This window comes from Zalophus californianus, chromosome 5 (genome assembly GCF_009762305.2).
Source record: "Zalophus californianus isolate mZalCal1 chromosome 5, mZalCal1.pri.v2, whole genome shotgun sequence".
Lineage (NCBI taxonomy): Eukaryota > Metazoa > Chordata > Mammalia > Carnivora > Otariidae > Zalophus > Zalophus californianus.
In genome coordinates this window covers 96,749,419-96,769,581 of record NC_045599.1, presented here as the reverse complement: position 1 = coordinate 96,769,581, position 20,163 = coordinate 96,749,419, and the positions used below count along the sequence as shown (strand labels likewise).

The 20,163-nt window shown below is 43.0% G+C and overlaps 1 protein-coding gene across 4 annotated transcripts in view; it reads left to right on the top strand.

Annotated features, from left to right (window-relative positions):
* The window catches only part of TENM2 (teneurin transmembrane protein 2), a 1,539,571-nt gene that overhangs the window by 1,263,844 nt on the left and 255,564 nt on the right, over positions 1-20,163 (top strand). For all 4 annotated transcript variants that reach the window (XM_027606095.2, XM_027606096.2, XM_027606098.2 and 1 more), the window contains one exon: positions 11,597-11,835. In XM_027606095.2, the coding sequence (XP_027461896.1) occupies positions 11,597-11,835 (239 nt within the window). The remainder of the gene's footprint in view (positions 1-11,596; positions 11,836-20,163) is intronic.

Genomic DNA, 20,163 nt, shown 5'->3' with positions numbered 1-20,163 from the left:
TGGGCTGCAACCTTGGTCAAGGTAGGGTAATAAAAAGCTGATCAAGAAAGACTTTCTGAGAAAAATGAGCTTTGAGGGGAGACTTGAAAGGCCTGAGAAGGAGGAAACTCAGTGTGACTACCCTGAGGTGTGGAGAAGCTTGGCATCTTTGAGGGACAGCAAAAAGTACGGCAGAGGCCTCAGGAACATAACCAGTGGAGGAGAGGAAGGGATGAGATAGACCATAATGGGGTGTTTTGTAGACTTGGATAAGGAGGTGGGTTACTTTTGAGTATAAAGGAAATGGATGGTTTTAATCAGGAGAGTAATATGATTTGATTTGTGTTTGTAGACAATGACTGGCTCCTGTGTAGAGAATGGATGTAAAGGGCCAAAGTGGGAACAAGGAGACCCATTTGAGGCTGCTATAGACAGTAGGCCAGGTACAAGGTGTAAGTGGTAGGAAGAGGATGGATATGTGTTGGAGGCCAAAAGAAGTCACCTGATGATGGATCAGGGATGAGGGAAGGACAGGAACCATAGTGAAGTCTAGCTAGATAAATGGCATGGTGCCCAGCCAGAGGTCACATACCAGGACTGGAGCACACATGTTTTCCTAGTTGCTGAGAATGTTGGTGGACCACACACATCTCCGCCAAGTTCCTCTCTGCAACTGGACTTCAGCTGGAGACTGGTCCATAGGTTTGATATGGCCCTACCCTCTCAGATCAAATTGGAACAACTCTACAGAGCCATCCCATGACCCAGGCCCAACAGCTCCAGAGCTCCCCATGAGATTGACCAAGGAACCCTCACAACAGCATCGTGGTTCAAGCTTCTCCCTCTGCCCAACCTGCTTGCTTCATTCCCTCACAGGTGCTGTTCCCAAGAGCACTTTCTAAGAAGCTGCCTGCATGCCTCTTTATTTCTCAGAGTCTGCTTCCTGGGGATGGCACCTGCACAACAGATAGGCCATGACTCCGTTAACCAATATGGTGAGGCCTGGAATGGAAGGACAGTGTGGAGTGAAAATCAAGAGTTGTGCCTGGGTCATGTTAAATTTGAGATGTCTGACTATATCCAAATGCGGATAGAGTGATAGGTGCAGTACTGAGGGTGGCTCGAATATTCCAGACAAAAACCAAGACCCTCAAGGCAGAGCACAAAGAAGACCACCAAGCCTTTTTATCACCGAAGACTGGACCAAACTCCCAATGAGTCTATCCTATCCTACCTTAGTTCTTTTTTAAATTGAATGCTCCTAAAGATCTGTCTCCCTTTGCTCAAAGAGAAGACATAATTTAAAACCCTTTGTATTTGCACTAAAATCCAGATTCCATGCCCTCAAAACCATGCATAATGTAGTTGTCATCATGCCTACCTCTCTCCCACCACTCACCCTATGGGTCACTGTGTTCCAGCCACATGTTTTTCTCTCACAGAGTCAAAAACTAGAACTTTCCTACTGCAAGGCCTTTGCACATACTGTTTCCTCTGCCTGGGATGCTCTTTTCATCGATCCTTGGATGATTAACTCCTTATCCTTAGACTTCCCCCTTTTGATCAACTCAGAGAGGAGTGACCATACTAATATAGTCCCAGTTTTCACTATCTTAGTCCCTTTCCCTTTCACGACACTTCTCACGATTTGTAATTTCTCCTGTACTTGTTGGTTTACCTGGACTTGAGTTTTGTTTTTTCCGTCTGTCTCTCCAATTAGTAATTCTCTATGAGGATGAGGACTTAACATTTTATCCAAAGTGTCTGGCACCATGTGATACATATTCTGTGCTCAATAAATACTGGTTGGCTCATGACTTCATATTTTAGATTTTGAATTGTTTCAAAGGAAAAGGGGAACGTGGCAGCTGTGTGCGTTAGACACCTCCTGCGGGTCAGCCTCTGTGCTCACAGATTGTATTCATGATCTCTTTTAGCCCTTCCAATGGTTCTGTAATGCACATACTGTTATCTACCCATTTTTTGGAAGAAGCATCTGAGGCTCAGGGAGATTAATTAGCTTTCCCAACATAATGCAGTTCCTGGTGCTGTTGCGATTTAAGTTCAGATATGCCTGACTCCAAAGCCTGTACATTTCCACTGTTCCTTAATTGCTGTGTTCCTTCAGTAGATATTTGTGAGCACCTACTATGAACAGAGAAAGATACCAGGAAGCAAAAGATATAGGACCTGCTTTTGAAAAGCTTGTAATATGACTGGGGAGACAAGGCAAACACACAGGACAAATGTGGTAGCATGAAGCAAAATATGATAAAGGGACATGCCCTAAGGTTTCTTCCAGCTCGAATATTCTTTGACTCTCTGAATGGTACAGGCAATAAACTCAGTGGGAGAAATCATTCTGCTCGTTGATTGTATCTGATGGTGGGCATTCTTTCTTCATCTACCTCTGGCTGACGGTGAACACAAATGCAAGTCTATTTGAAATGGCCGTCTCTACACTCCCATATTATAGTGTATGGTGAATTCAAGGTCAAGTTTGAAGTCAAAGTCAGAAGTCTTTGTTTTTTTTCCTCTACTATATCAAGACTTTTACCAATTAACTTGAAAAAAGTCAACAAGTTAACAACTCCAGGGGAAAAAAAAAAAAAAAAAAGACTCCTCATTTCATCCCAAAGACTCTGAAATGGATTTGCTCACAAAACACCAGGTTTCTTTAGTGACCTCCAGAGACCTTGCCTGTCACACTGAGCAGTATATCATTTCATGGGGGAAAAAAAGAAGTTTTACCATGAAAAATGCTATGTTATATCACAGTGTGACACTATTTAAATATCAAGAGTCTAAGCTTCTATTTAAAAAACGGAAGGCAATAAATTGAGTTGCTAATTATTCCAGCTGTGAGTATTTTTGGTATGACTGCAAATTTTGAAGAGGGCAAAATAGAGGATTTTCCTGTTGTTCATGGCATATGCAAATGTAGTGATGGTCCCCTATGATCTAAAAGGTTCAGGGATCAGAAACCTTGAAAGCCTATTTTTCATAGCATCAAAATTGGTTTGAGTCTAAGCTTAGGGAATCGTGAAATGAAATGGGCTTTTAATTATACTAATTGGGTTACTGGCTTCTTCTTCAAACTTGGGAAGTAGCAATTTTTTAAAAATATTTTTAAAGTTTTATGTTAAAAGCAACAGTTCACTTCTCAACCCAAGCATAAATTCCCAACTGGAAGAAGAGAACAAGCACATTAGTAATATCTTCAATTCCTTCCCTTCCTAATAAAATTATTTTTAGGGGGTTGGGATGCCTGCAATGTTCCACTCACTGTGCTAATTAGAGTGGTTTATGCATTCAACAAATATTTTAAATGAACTGGGTACTGTGCTAGGTCAAGGAGCTCTAGTAAAGACCAAGATATACACGATTCCTGCCTTCATGCGATTAATAGCCATATTTATTGACCATTCATTGGATGTCAAGCTCGATGTTAAGCATCTCACATGAATAAAGTCACCCAATCCCCCTAAACAAGCCCATGAAGGTACTAACGTTCTCTAACTTTACAGGTGAGGCCACCTAGAGAGGATAAGTAACAGTGATAAGAATAGAAGCCAGGACCCAAATCCTGGTAGTCCAAGTCCAGAATCAGCAGGCTTAATCCTGCCTCCTTGGTATGATCCTATTGGTTTCAAAAATAATAAGAATAAAGGAATGCTTATATATAGGGAAAAAGTCTGACTCTAAACATCAAATATTTTACTAGTCTTTCTCTCAAGAGGATAGAGTTTTGCTCTCTATTTTTAATTTATGATTTGATTTTTTTATAATGTATACATTTTATATTTGCAAATAAGAAAATAAAGACAGAACACTTAAAAAATAACTTAGTTTTGCTGTTCAAGAAGTGACTGAACAGTACAATATCCAACAACATCTGTCTCATTACCTCTTCTGCTTTTTCCATCCCATCCTGTATGTGTTTCCCTCTCTCTCTCTCATTCTCTCTCTTTCTCTTTCCCTCCATGCCCCGGGTCTGTCTGTGTCTCTCTCAGGAGCCTACCCACTGAGTTTCCCCTCTACCACCATCATTCCTTCTCGTACTGGAGAGTGTAATAATGATGCCAGAAAGTGTGGTGGTTATTTAACCTCTCTCTAACTAAATGTTTTATTATAACTCCTGAAAACCTAATTACAGTAACTTTACATGCTACAGTACCCTTTATGGGCTGCCTCTTTATTAAACTTACTCCTTTAGAGACAATAAGCCGGATGCTTTAAAGGGCAGAGCCAGGACCAGTAAAATGTGATGAAATCTCCCATTTTCCAGTGCACACCTGATCTCCCTCACTGATCACCCCATCCCCACTCCAGGTGCATTTCTGCTTCTGTCCTTTCTCTGGCTTTTTATCGAGTTTCAGCAACTGCATGTATGATATTAAAAATCTTTTAGGGATTAATGGGCTGTGTATCAGTATTTTCATCCACTACTCTGAATACCTGTGAGTTCATTTACTGGGGAGGTCAATTTTCTCGGTAGAACAACAGTCAACACCTGGTTTCTCTGATAACCAGAGCTGCTTTCTTGCACACGGCGCTATGTTGAGACCATTCAAATAGTTTTGCTTGATATCAAGGAGAATGTTTCCTGCAGCTGACTTCATGAGCATGAGAGAACTCATCTGCACCGTTAGTCATTTGTTGTGGTTAAGCTGAATGGTATGCTGTGAAGAAATAGTGGGAAATAGATTGAGAGGGAGGAGAACAGAGAGGAGTGGGGGTGGGGACAAAAATTTGACCTTTGGAGTTGAGGCAATGCAATGATTTGTGTAGTACATTTCTGTTTCAAAGCCCTGCTGGGATTTCCCCCTGGGAATAAAGCCAAACCAATAGAAAATAGGGAGACTGCCTCTCAGGATCCCACTGGTTGCAACCTGAGAAATGGTACTTGGTGTTAAGGGATTTTCTATGTTTCCTTTTTTGGTAGGGTTTGAGGTTAATGAGTGAGTTTACTGGTGATTGACTCAGAAAAAAAGGAAAAGGAATCTTTTGTTGGAGTCTCAAGTAGTTTAACCAGCTGCCACTTCTCAACGCTTCCACCCTAGATTAGTCAAGCTCCTTCTGTATCATAAGAATAAAATAAAAATTCACAGTATTTTGAATTGATGGGGTCCTGCTTACATGGGTGCTATGCGTGAGTTTCTTGTTTGTTAGATATCTTTTTAAAATTTTCCATGGTTGTTTAATCAGAGAAAATGTATGCCCTTAATTTTCTAAGCCAATTTGAAGCAAAATCCTGGTTTGCCAAGATTCTGCCTCAAATACATGTCTTTGCTGTCATGTAAAATTCATGGGAGAATGATTGTTAGACATTCTCTCTCTCTCTCAGTTTTTATTAGATGGTTTTGTTTTCACATGAGGAAAAGTGACATTTACCAAAAAGATAGCTTCAGGTGAAGTGATGATCACTATATTCTTAAGAACTCACTGGGATCTAGGGGCCAGAGCTGAGGACGCAGAGCCACTGTCCTTCCTTTGCCTTGCTGTTCAATTCCATGGCCATTCGGAGCCCCTAACCTGGGTCAGGAAGGATGCTGGGCGCTAGGACTGAAGCCCACATGGCTAAGAAGGGAAAGAAGCATGCAAGCTCTTCTTTTATTTTTTTGTAAGACATCAAGGACTGGTTTTCTCTATCCCTTTGAGTGTTAGCAAACTCCAAGGACAGCCCTTTGGGGGCCCCTCATTTGCCTTTCCTTTCCGAGGCACAAGTGGCCAATTCTGAGAGCAATTGAGTTGTGCTTGAAAAATGTCAAGTGCATTTGGAAACTACACATTTTTGCTGACGCCTGGAGTCCTGAGCTGAGCTACTTCCATGACCGACCGCTGGGAAGAAGTTCAGTTGGGGCATCACAAATGATTCATCAGAGCATACTGAGCAGGCCCCTGACGGGGAAAAGCTGTCTTAATAGCCAGTTCAGGGAAAAATCAGGAGAAGTCCCCTAAGCCCCCTTGGTCCTCCCAGTAACCATCTGGCCAGACCATTACCTTGTAGGTCTTGCTTCATTTTATTTATCTTGTTTTTTACCCCTGCAGCATGTGACAGCAATCCTTGGGTGAATCAAGGCTTGCATTTTTTTCAACTTGTGATTATGAAAATTTTCAAGCATACAGAAAAGTTGGGGGAATAGTACAAAGTAAGAATAACCACGTGGTTTCAACAATTGCTATCATTTTGCCACATTTGCCTTATCTATAGAGACCTAGAGATCTTTCTGCTGAATCATTTGAAAGTAAGTTGTAGGCTTCTTGACTCTTCACCCCTAAAGACATCAGCATTCAAAACTCTCATTTAAAAAGATACATCTGGGGCACCTGGGTGGCTCAGTTTTTAAGCGTCTGCCTTCAGCTCAGGTCATGGTCCCGGGGTCCTGAGATCAAGCCCCACATCGGGCTCCCTGCTCAGCGGGAAGCCTGCTTCTCCCTCTCCCACTCCCCCTGCTTGTGTTCCCTCTCTCACTGTGTCTCTCTCTCTGTCAAATAAATGAATAAAATCTTTAAAAAATAAATAAAAAGCTATGTCTACTAACCATCAGACACATTTGAGAGGTGCAAAAAGGTTAAGGTAGAGTTTCTTAAACTTCCAGATACATTAGAATCACATAGAAAGCTTCTTAACCAATAAATGCCAGCCCCCCAGCCCTGGGTCTGGTTGGAGGCCAGAAAGTTGTACTTTCCTAACAGAGCACTCCCGTGATCACAAAGCAGGTATTTATGGTACATACTCTGAAGATCACTTCTTTAGAACCTGTTTATTTATTTATTTGTTTGTTTATTTATTTGCTGAATTTAACCCTCTAAAGATCTGCAACAGCAGGTATAGCTCTGTTGTGAAGAAACAGGAATCTACATCATCTTTGGTACTTTGGTTTAATCATTTTAGACATCAGAAATTAGAAAAAAAGGATATGATAACCAAATGAGTTTCATTTAGCTAGGATCATCACAGATACCACAACAGCAAAGAGAGGGCTGAGAGCTATAGTCCGCTAGGGTTAATGCAGTCCTGAAAAGTACATGGTGTTTATTTGTTTATTTTTCCTGCAGAGGGATCTGGGCTTGTATGTATAAATATAAACATCTTCCTATATGCACATACCCAAACTTGTAAATCTGGAAAACAGAAGTCAACCTGGTGGAAGGAATCCTCCTAATTCTAAAATTAAAAACGTTCACAGTGCTGTCCTGTTAACATTCATGGTTTTGGCCTTGGAAAGTTTGTAGGTCATTCATTTAACAAAGATTTGCTGAGTACCCACTATGTGCCAGGCTCTCTTCTAAATGTCAGGGTACAATTTGAACAAATGAGACAAAATACCTGTTTATTTTAAATGTCATAGACATTCAGATCTAATGGTGGAGATAGATAATAAATAATATACAAATACATATATAATTTAGAAAAAAAGGGACGCCTGGGTGGCTCAGTCGGTTAAGCGTCTGCCTTTGGCTCAGGTCATGATCCCCGGGTCCTGGGATGGAGCCCCGCACTGGGCTCCCTGCTCAGCTGGGAGTCTGCTTCTCCCTCTGTCTGCTGCTCCCCCTGCTTGTGTGTGCATGCTCTCTCTCTAACAAATAAAATCTTTTTTAAAAATTTAGAAAAATAAAGCAGTTATAGCAGGATGGAGAATGACAGAGAAAGAAGCAGGGGGAGGGCAGGGAAGATCTCCCTGGGAAAGTGACACTGGAGCAGAGTGGTGAATGATGTGAAGAAACAAGCTGTGAGGTATTTCCAGGCAAAGGGAACAGCATGTATAAAGGCCCTTAGGTGAAAATGTGTTGGATGTGATATGATGAGGAATATCAAAAGGACAGGTTAGCTGACGGAGTGAGAGAGACTCAAGTGGTAGAAGGTACAGTTGGAAAGGCAGCCAGAAGGCAGATCATGGCAGGGCATTGTAGGCCATGGGAAGGACTTGTGATTTTATTTTCATGTTATTGGAAACCTTGATTGATTGATTGATTGACTGGGGGAGGGGATCAGAGAATACTGACATGTGACATAATCTGACTTCCTTTTTCGAAAGAAGTGTGGAAAATAGACTGAGTTGTCAGGAGACAATTTTAGGCTCTCAGGAAGGAATCCCATACCAAAAAAAATAATCATTTCCTTCTATTTCTTACAAATGAGTGCATTAAAAATAACATTAAGGCAGTTAAACTTTTTCATCTTCATCTTGTGATTTCCCTGATGTTACCAAAACATTGTTTCCAATTAACTGATTCTGTCCACAAATATGACATGTTCAGGCACCAGGCACTGGGGCAAACACATGATAGATAGATAGATAGATAGATAGATAGATAGAGGTAGATTGGGAGGTAGATATAGATATCCAAGTGTATAATAGATTCTTGAGTGCAAAAAGTGATAGAGGATGGTATAGATACCAAACCTTTTGGAATAGGTTTCCCAAGAAGGTGGTTGGAAGGTGAGTAGGCGTTGGCTGGGGTGGGATGGGTAGGGAAGCCCGGGAACAGCCATTCCCGAACATGGCACGTCATTCCCAAAGGCATGGCAGCATGAACAGCCAGGTTAAGGAAAAATGTGTCTTCTGGTGTGGCTGAAGCAGAGTTCAGGGATCAGGGAGCACAAGGTTAGAGACAAGGATAAAAAAGTTGAGTACTTGTTGTAAAGAGTCTGGTCCCATATTGAGATTTCTTCTTGCGGGCATTGGAGGATCAGCCAGGATTTATAAGGCAGAGCACGATGACATTTGTGGTTTGGGAAGAAAAGTGGCAGGAAGGTTGAAAGGGGAGGTTTGATGGAAGAGGTTTTCAGAAATAAAACGGATAGGATTTTTTCACCCATTGTTTGGGAGAAGGTGAGGGGAAGGAAGGAGGTAAAAAATGGCTGCAATTCCTTAGGCATCTGGGAATAACAGGAATGCAGGAAAAGTGTGAATGGGGAGAGGAAGGAAAAGAGTCCATGCTTGGCTGTAACTTGTGCAATACAGCTATGGAATGGAGGGGGAGAGAGAGAGAGAGATGCCCAGTATACAGCTGGAATGGGAGTCTGGACCTCAAGAGAGGAAGCTGATTGGAAATGGATACCTGTGGATTTGAGTCATAGGATGCCTGAAGCCATGGGAAAGATTGAGATCTCTGTGGGGATGAGACCTGGTGCCCCTGCATTTCTAAATATTTATCAATAACGGCTTGCAATGTCTTTCTATTTCTTGGTTTTAGTTTGATATCCTATTTTCACTACCCACTCTTGGAAAATTGTTCAGGAAGTACATTTGAGCTAGTTCTAAATCAAATTCCAGCATTTTTCCATCACCCTGGCTTTCTGGTGTGCATATGTTCTAGCTTAATGATAAGACAATGGACTATTATTTAGTGATTTGGAGAACTCTTCAGGTGTTTGTTTGACATTTGTCAGGCTTTAAATTAAAACTCATGTTTCAGTCTCCTTATGTTGTTCTGAGAATTAGTAATAAAAGCTACTCATGATGCACTGAGCACGTGCTATGAGACACACCTTTGGTTAAGTGCCTTTTCTACATGATCTCGTGCCTACGCTGTCACATGAGGTACCTGTCATCATTACCCCCATTTTACAGATGAAGAGATGGAGGCTTTTAAGAACAGCATTGTGTAACTTATGTAAGCTTACTTGTCCAGGAATGGTTCTGTAAAGACTCCCATCCAGGTGAACATTGCTCCAAAACCTGCTTCCAAACACTGTGCTTCTTGCCACCTCTTCCAAAAGACACTTTTCATCTGGAGCTCTAAAAGCGTACTATTGGACAAGGAATACAAAGGCTTATTTATGGAATCCAACCTCTTGCCTTTATTCAGATCATCAAACATACTTAGAGTACAAATAAAGTTTTTAACTATCAGTTGTTTGTTTTAATGTTAGCTGTGGTAAATCATTCACTAATCAGATACTCATTTTCTGACATGATTCTCAGTCATCTCAGGTTTGTTTGATCTTTGTCAAGGATTAAAATACTTCCAAGGTTTTGTCTGGAAGCAGCCAAGATCCAAATATTTGTAATAGTGATCCTGCCTTAGAACCCCACCACGATAGCCCACTGAGTCCCATACGCAGGAGCAGTGTGGTGTAAGAGGTCCAACTGAAGGATCTAGAGTCAGGCAGATGGAAGTGGTAGTCCCAGTGACCCTGCTTGCTACCCCCGAGCTTCTGTTTTCTCATTTGTAAAACTGTGGTAATAACATAGGGTTGATGTGAGGTTTGGATGCAAGTAAAACTTTTAGCATTGCAACTGACACATAGTATGTGGTCCATATAGCTGTACCTACTGAAGGCTTGAGGAAATACCTCTATGACATTTTGGACTCTTAGAATCTTAAATTCACAAAACATGAGGGAGCTCCATTCAGTCATTCATTTGTTCCTTCATTCATTCACTAAACTCTCCCATGCATGCTGAACTTTGAGTTGGGTACTGGGAACATAAAAATGAACAAGGTATAAAAGAAGACACAGTCCCTGGTCTCTGGCTGCTCAAACTCTAGACACTACCTAATCCATGCTTTAAATCCACTATCTATTTCCTGGAAGACAATGCATCCTTTGAAACAAGGTGTGGTGGGGCACCTGGGTGGCTCAGTTGGTTGGGCGACTGCCTCCGGCTCAGGTCATGATCCTGGAGTCCCTGGATCGAGTCCTGCATCGGGCTCGCTGCTCAGCGGGGAGTCTGCTTCTCCCTCTGGCCCTTCCCCCTCTCGTGTGCTCTCTCATTCTCTCTGTCTCAAATAAATAAAATCTTTAAAAAAAAAAAAAAAAAACAAGGTGTGGCAAGTCACGCTTGAAGTCTTATAAATGGCACACATAAGAGAGAAAAATCTGTCAGAGAATTTAAGGTCCTTGAAGTGTCCTTGGAGAGACAGCCTCCTGACCCTGAGGAAGGGTTATATTAGGTGTCAGGAATAGACCCCATTACGTTATTGTCACACTGTAGCCCAAGAGACCAAGAGCCCCTTGTTTAATTGGCAGGCAAAGATGTTGCCAAAGAAAAAACACGATCCCATGAGCTAGAGAGGCAGTCTCAGGACAGGAAGCAAGATGGAGGGGGGCAAACAGCCCAGGAAGAAGGCTCAGGAGAGACAGTTGAGGGTAACACTCTAGAGCACAGACTTCTGCATGAGATAGAGCTCCGAGTTCACATCCTTGGACAATTGCTTGACTTTTTCAAGCCTGATTTCTCATATCTTAAATGTATGGATATTTTAATATATCGTTTTAAGTAGTTGTGACACTATATTTCTAGCGCCTTTACTTATTAGGTTCTACCACATGACATGGCTTCGTGTCCTCCTCATCATCATCCTCATCATCATCTCCAAGTGACAACCAGTCACCCAGTTTCCATATTTGCTTTGAATACTTTTCAGGATTGTTGTCGAAGATAAGATCTAGATGTATATGGGAACACATGAAGTGATGTGAGTTTATGGAATTAATGTATATGGCCATCAAACGAAATATTTGCCCTTTTGTCCATGACAAGGTAGAGCAGTGTGCCAGGACTCTTCTAGAACTGTATAAAGCAGAGTGAAGGACAAAGCAGCCGGATGTCCCCCAGGAGCCGCCCATGTCCATGCTGACTCTTTCCCTTTTCCTTGCCAGGCACTTTCTCTTTAAGACCTCCTCGGGGAGCACGCCCCTCTTTAGCAGCTCTTCTCCGGGATACCCTTTGACCTCAGGAACCGTTTACACGCCACCACCCCGCCTGCTGCCCCGGAATACCTTCTCCAGGAAGGCCTTCAAGCTGAAGAAGCCCTCTAAATACTGCAGCTGGAAATGTGCAGCCCTGTCTGCCATCGCCGCAGCCCTCCTCTTGGCGATTCTGCTGGCATATTTCATAGGTAAGTCAGGGCAGCCTGCTCCATGACCCTGGCCTTGAGGAGGTTGGGGCATAGGCCATGGGCTTATGAAGGGAGAAGCCCTCTTTTGTCTGGACACTTTGCTTGTTGGCTCCTGAAAGATGTAAACAGTGAGTAAGGGATGGGAGCGCTTTTTCTCTCCTGAAATGTATTTAAATCTGATGAACTGCTTTCTCAAGATTCTAAATAATATTTATCAGACGTGTAAGTAAGCATCCCTACTGTATTCTTTCTTGGAGATGAGCTGAAAATTGTTGTTTCTGCAAACCCATCCCTCATTCCCGAAGTAGCCTGCTAGTCTCTTCTGTCACTGGATTTTAACCCAGGTCTGTGCTTGAAAATGCCTGCAACATGGGTTAACTTCAGCCAAAAACTGAATAGAAGAATAGTGACCAGCATGTCTTGGAGGATCTTGATTCAAAGCTAACATCTAGCTAAGTAGCTAGCTTATTTCCAGAGTGTGGAACAGAAACAGGATTGAGAGGTCAGAGCATCCAATCGGGTCTCTGTGTGGAATCAAGTCACCTAGACACAGTGGATCTTGCCCACATCCTCTCCTTTGCTTCTGTCCCTTTAATCTCAACTTGAATTGCACCACAGTCGTGAACCAGGTTCATCTTTCATGCCAGCTGTGCTTCTGGGCACTCAGGATATAACTTAGGGTAGCAGATTGGTGAAGTTGCTGGGGTGTCTTTCTTCCTATGCCAGGGATGTTGGTTTGCATCCATGAGGTGTAGCCCTGTAACTATGGCAAGCAGCAGGTGCCAAGAGCTCGGGGGCAGGGTGCCCCACGCATGTGAGCATCCTGGACTGGCCACAAAGTCTGCTCACAGCTCTTGGCCCCAACAAAGAGCCCTGGTGTTGCCACTTGTGAACTGAGCTTGCCAATGGCAGAGCTCCTGGCCCAGGCAGAGGCCACAGTGATGTTTGTTCAAGTGCATTTGAAACACTTGATGGTTCCGGCTTGGTTTCAGGGCATCTGTGACAGGCCTCCCCAGATGGGCTGTGCCATGTGGCAAAGCAAGCCTCTAAAACACCAGCAGAAAGAGGCCGACTCCAAAATTCTTCTCAACACTTATGCTGAGGAAAAAGGGTAACCTTGATCATTCTGACTTTGTCCCTTCTCCCTCAGCCATGGGGCTTCCACACCTCCTTCATCCTCAGGCAGCCAGCGTGGTACCTTCCAGAGAAGGAATTGGTTCAGGACTTCCCAGACCATTCTACCCAAGCTTGCCTGATGGTGAGAGTGGGTGACCATGTGGCCCTCGTGATCTGGGGCTCTCCCCAAGGCCATCACAAGCCAAAAACTGATGTGAAGTTTTCACTGTCTCGCATAAGATCGCTATGCTCACCTTAATACAGAAAAATCTGTTTTTACATTCTTTACCAGTCACGTCTCCTAGGAATGCCCTCCAAAAGTGAGAAAAGTGACACTCTGGGGAAAGGTACCATGTTTATCTGGAACTTTGCAAAAGCCTTGGTGCTATAAACCCCAGCCTCACATGGGCACGGAGATCTGACACCCATGTACCCCTAACTTAAAGTCATGCCTGCTTCTCACTTGCTCTTGATGAAGGATGAAGTAATGGATTGACTTGAGGGAGGGGGGAAAGGTGTCCACTGCAATCTCAGTCACTTGACATAGAATCTCTTGTGTCATTAGAGGTAGTTTTGTGTACTTCCCCAGGTAACTGTTCAAGGAGGCTTGGTAGAAGTAAATTGAATTGCCTTCAGGGTCTTTGCATGATTTGGCTTTGTGTCAGAAACTTCAAAAAGGGTCCATGAGCTCACTTCTCAGGCTTAATGTTCTGCTGAGCTGGTGGGCACTATGGGGAGCCCAGATACAGAAACTGAGGCACTGCTCACTTCTGCAATACCATCCCCAGTGTACCTTCTACTCCACTTGCCAGAGAGAGATAGATGGCTACTGCCTGATGTACTGAGCTTGATAGTTAAAATATAATAGCTTTCCGTAGGGCGATTACATAAGTGGGAAACCATATAGTGAGAGTTTAATGTTTTAATTGGGTGTGTAACTTGTAAATGATGGATTAGGAAGCATATTTATCCTCTGTCTGGAGGCTACTGGAAGCTGGACCTGAGCATCTTAGGATGGTTTATTAGATTATAATCCATCATTTTCTATTATGTATGCTTTGGGTAAGATTATCCTTTAACTCTGGAGTATTAAAGCATAGTCTATGACTCAAAATGAGTGATGGTAGGGTCCAGTTTCCCTGGAAGTAATGGTAGTGAGTGTGGAGCCAGAGGGCTACTCTCCAGAGGGGACGGCAGCTCTGCAAGCACCATGAGGGGTCATGGGCTTGAATGCTGATCTTGACCCAATGATCCCTTTCTCCTTTGCCTTGACAAAGTTGTTTTCCTTCTGGGTCTTGGTTTCCTAAGTAAAATCTGGAAGCATGATGGTTATTTATGTGCAGAAACTCCAAAGTATGGTGAGGATTAATTAATGTGTATAAATCACTTTGAAGATGAAAAGCAGTATATTATTAATTACAGAGCTGCAGGGGCATAAACAGTGTATTATAAACACAGAGAAAAGTGTTTATAATATAAAATATAAAAGAAAAAATGAGCTCTTGTGCCCACCGAGAAGACAAGCCATCAGGGAAGGACAGAAGGTCAACGTAAAAATTAAAGCCCTCCTGTTAAGGAGACCTGCATTTTTAAGACCTGAGCTCATTCTGGTTCATACATGACTCCGTGTTCCACTAGAACAGGACAAGTCCTGAAACTGAAGCAACAGCCCTGAGATATTTATGGATCGGCACTAGGCTCAGGCCTGCCAGGAGCTGTGACAAATTGGTCAAATTATCTCCCTTGCATGTTCAAACCCGTGAAGAGAAGACTCCAGAAATGAGCAATCTGGACTAGTTCAGCCCCATGACAAGTTCTTCCTTACATGCAGCATGTGAGTGAGTTTGAAAGCAGAAGAAGGTCAACCCTTGTGCACATGGGAAGACGTAGACCTTTGCCAACTCAGGAAAGGTCCCCTGGTTCCTCCTGACATAACTGGGGACAAAGAACTTTTATGATGTACTCTTCCATCAGATTCTTCCTATGCCTGGTGCTTCCAGGGTACATAACATCCCGGAATAAATTACTCTGAAAAGCTGCATAAACTCCTAGGGGACCATTTTGTGCATCACTCAGCCCCTGGCCCACGTGGTTCCTAGGGGGTACTGGCTGTGAAATGCAAGAGAGCTTCCCTCTCAGGAAGTGGTCTTACACCCTGGGGCAGCTCAAGCGCTCTCATTGCCTGCAACACTAGAAATCCCTCTAGATCCCTCAGTGCCTGCATCATGTAACCAATATAGCATTTCTCACCTGTTTTATGCCAACTCTACTGTGTTTTTATCCTCATAGTATACATAACAGTAACTGATTGGCAGCTTTCATTTGCCGAGAACTGTCGGCTTTCTCACTGAAAGCACCTTTATGTAATTATTAAATTTGAACCCTATCCCCAGCCCCCACCATACGCTCCAGCAGAAAATAAAATCGGCTTCTTACAGTCGTTTCACAGAGTTGATGCTGAAGCCTAGAGTTCCTGCAGTCATGTGGCTGGCTAGTTGCAAGGGTAAGACTAGGTCCTTGGTCTCCTGATTACTCTCCTGATTATTTCCAAATGCTGCATGAGACCTCAGTGATCCCTTTTGTAGCATCAACTCCCTGTATCTGATTTTGTCCTTGTTAACAAGGGGGAATAATTGGTTCCTCTCCTTCCCAAACCATACTCTGATGATTCCCTCAGTGGAGAGAAACCATCTCTCTTCCTCGGGCTCCTAGCCTGCCCTTAGGTTGCTGTTTTCCCAAGCATCTTCTGTTACAGAGGTCAGCAGACATTTTCTGTGCAGAGCCAGATCATAGATGTTTTTGGTTTTGTGGGTTGTGCAATTTCAACCCAGTTGGTCCACTCTGCCGTCCTATGGCAGAAGCAACCATACCCACAGCCATATGTGGCTCTGTTCCGGGAGACTCTAAGTATGGACACTGAGATTCGAATTTTACATACTTTTCCTGTGTCATGAAATATTATTCTTTCGATTTTTTAAAAAACTTTTTAAAATGTGAAACTATTCCTTAGCTCATATGCGGTTCGAGACATACAAACAGGTGGCAGACTGGATTTGGCCCTCGGGCCATGGTTTGCCAACCCCTCTTTGATTATATTACTGTTCTTTTCCTAAAAATACCTTTTCAGAATGTCTCCGTTTTTACAGAAAAAAAAGAAAGAAAGAAAGAAAGAAAGAAAGAAAGAAAGAAAATCTGCTTTCAGCCTGGCTAAGAGTCCAACCCTCTGTCCCCTGTAAATGGAGCCGGTGATTCTTTTCTGAGGCTGGCAGTCCCACTTCGTAATGAATGATTACACCTGCCTTTCTGAGCCATACCAAAAAGTAGAAAAAGCAAGCCACTTTTCTCTTTGAAAACTTGCCAGGGGATAAAACTGTCCATCCTGATAGGCTTCATGAAACAGTGCCTCAGCTCTTAGGTGGTGTGCAATTGCCTAAAAACTTTGCCAGGTCCTCCCTCATCCTCATCTTCAGTTATCCCAGGCTCCTCTGCAAGATCTCTGCCTGCTTTCAAAGGTGCCTCGGCCCCTGGTGCCTTCTTTGTTGGGGTTTCCCAACAGGTTTTAAGGGTGCAGGTTCACTGAAGGGCATCTCTGCCTTCTTGTCCTAGGTTAAGGTTGGATAGATCTAGTTTCCTTAAAAGGCACCAAAGTTCTTCAACAGGCTACCCCACGTCAAGGAAGACAGACGCTGGAGATGGATGACTTCGCTGTTGAAATCCAGATAATCCTAGAAATTCTAAGATGAGAGGCAACACAGTGGTTCACCATGACACGGGACTCAGACCATCACCCACGGGTTAAAGACAATACGGAACATACGCTGAGTTTCTGTCCAAATCTCTTCTCATGGTTGGGAAGGGAAGGGGGTGGAGGGAAAGATAAGAGCATTTATGTCATCCTGAATTAGTTTTTAGCTCCTCAGATCTCTGCCAAACTAAAATACATATATATATTAGAAAGTCACCTTGTCTTTTTTCACTACAGTAATTCCTGCCAAATATGAAATACTGTGTTTTAAGTAAGCTGCTCAACGCTCTGTCTTCTGCCACTCTCACTTTGATCTGGGAAGAACGCGGGCCATCAACATGTCAGGATGTTAAAAGTGTGGTAATTTGGGGTGCTTTCAGTTTCTTTTGAAAACAATGAGAGATTATTTTCTACAGAAACTAAAAGCCTACAATGTATTTAAAGTTACTACACTTGAAAATTGATATGTTGAGACTCCTACTGATGAATCCTGTGTTCAGAGCTGCTATTTTGTGTATTCCCATCTCACTGAACAGAGCAGATTTGGGGAAAACATAAAGAAAATGACAGAAAAATGATGAGAACAGTACACTTACCCGTCATCCTTTGTGAGGATACAGCCTAGGAAAAATTTTGGCCCTCTCATTCAGACTCACAGTCCTTTGACTATCCAGACAGATGCTAAACCTTGACCTCTGCATGAATTTGACATTATGGATTTACCTCCCATTATCTAAAATGCAAAAGGCTGGTGATTAAATATGAACAATCCTGCAAGTAACATTTCCACCCAACTCCCCTGACCCAGATGGTCAAAGCTCGTAGTTAGCCCCACAGAGAAGAAGAGAGCAGGCCACAAAGAAGTCAGGGGACCCAGTCATGTTGTCAGCTCTGATGTTAGTAGCAGACTTTAGATATGCTAATGTGCTCTTAACCAGATAATAAAGTCCTGTCAGCACTGACACACTGGTGAGTCTTCGGCAGTGGGGCTCCCTTTTCATAAGTGCACACCCAATTTCAGAAGATCTGTCAATTTATGGAAAGTGAATTAAGTCATTAGCTAGGTCTCCATCACCTGGCAGCCATGTGACAGCACGTGTATCTCATGTTTGACATTCAGGGACGTTCCTTTACCGAGGCGAGGTATCTTTGCTTTCTGCTGCAAGGCACCTGTCAGAAAACAAGGTAGTCATCCAATACAGGGCTTTCCCACCCTCATGGGCATGCTCCATGGATGAGGAAGAGGAAGCACCTCTTGGTCCTTACTCTGTAGACCATCTTAATGCAAAACCAGGGGAGAGTGAGTAGGTGCTACAACCCCACGCTCCTCAAGGACCACGACAGGGAGTTAGGGCATCAGTATGATCTGCTGGCCCAGGACTTAGTGGCTCCATGGAGCATGTGTTGGGTGAATGCGTATGGAGGGTGCACCACCTTTAACTCACCATTCAGGCCTTTGTCCTGAAATTTTTCTGTGACAGTGATCTCTCCAGCAGTCATCAGTTCAGAAGCAATAATGGGATGCTATGACATTATTGTGTCTCTCTCCACATGCTCAGTTTTTTTGACTGGATCACTTAGGGTGGTCACCAAGCTCACAGATCCTTTACCTCCCACAGGAAGCCTTTAAATTCCTCATTTCTTAAGTCTTCCATGTGTTTGCTTATTTTTACTTGTTGCATGATTTAGAATTCTGGATACAGCTTCTAATGTACTATAAATAAGTATTATTTCATTCTACGTTTTTAACCTATTACACAACTGCAGAGGCTCTTGCTGTGGTAAATAGAAGAGTACCAGTTGAGGTGCCTGGGTGGCTCAGTCGGTTAAGCGTCTGACTCTTGATCTCTGCTCAGGTCATGATCTCAGTGTTGTGAGATCAAGCCCCTCATTGGGCTCACATATTGAGTTCTCTCTCCCTCTCCCTGTGCCTCTCCCCGCGCTAGAAAGGAAGGAAGGGAGAGCGGGAGGAAAGGAGGGAGGAAAAAGAAGAAAAGGAAAGGAAAGAACCAGCTTGATGTAACGCAAAGCACATGCATGGGCTTTGGTGTCAGAGAGACCTGAGTTCAAATTCCGATATGTATACGTAAAAGCTGTGTGACTTGGGCTTGCAGTTTAATCTCCCTGTACCTTAGTTTCCTTATCCAGAACAGTGGAGTAGCTCCTGCCTTGTAAAGATGTGTCAGGTGTTGACTGAAATTATATATGTGTACAACTTTTCTGCAAATGCAGTACGTCATCAAGTATGAGCAATGTCATTATTGTACGTATCCCCAAAGTACTGAGAAGTACTTAACATTTATAGTTTTTATTTTGTAGTTTTGGAAAGAGGTAGCCACAGACCACTTGGAATGATATACAACCATGGGTTGTAGATGGGTCCATGGTCAGACCGGCAGACCAGCGTGCTGCCTGACCAGCCACGATTATACAGAAACACCAGTTTCTGGTTTCAGAGAGATAAAAAGGTGAAAACCTCTGAGTTTTAGCATCAGTGAAGTGTGGTGGTACCTGGCACACAGTAGAAGCTTATTATGATGATTGTATTGGCTACCACACTCCTCGACCAGGCCCATCGCAAGGTATAAACGAGGTTCTCCGATCGTTGTATCTCCAGAACAGTGCCTAACACCTTGTAAGCATCAATAAATATCTTTTGAATTAGTAAGTGCTGATTAGGGTTAGGGCTGAGCTGGATCATTTGTTGACAACCTTATCAAGTACCCAGAATCCTCGATCCCTAATTTCACTGGTACCCTCATGTAAAGGGAAGTTTCTGATTCCCTGATGTTGTAATTGCCTCTGTTCCCAAATTGCATTTCCAAGTTAGAAAGCATTTAGGCAACGGAACAGTTAGGGGGGATGTGTAAGCACCACATTTAAGCCCTCTAGCAGGAATCTGTGATTCCCTGAAATCGAGAGAGCTAGCTGAGTGAAACTGGGAAGTGTTTGTGTCTGGCATAAGGCCACCATTTGGCACTCATATTACAAAAGTATAGCAGAATTTAGTTGGAGTTCAAGGTGAAGAAGCAAATAATGGCATAAATCTGAAAGTCTGTTGGCTGCTTCCCTGTAAATGAGGATGTGCTAAGAAATGAAGCAATTGCTACAAGGCACCAAATAGAGAAAAGGACTATTATGTGGTGAATTAGGTCTGTGTACACAAGCCATGCAGAATCTTTTGTGCTCTGAAATGCCCTCCTTAGCTGTGTAGCTTCATACATGACAGAAATTTGACCCCTAAGTGAACTTTTAGAACATTCGTATTTTTCTTAAGGTCACCTTAAATCATACTTCTTGTGCCCTTTATTGAAAATTCCTTTCTAGAAAATTCACATTTTGATTGTTAAGAATAGACACTCAGAATTTTTGCCTGAGACCTTTTCTCATCAAATAAATCATTTATTAAATTGATGTCTCATATTAAGATCCTCTGCATTAGGAGAGCAAATGGTCCATCAACTACA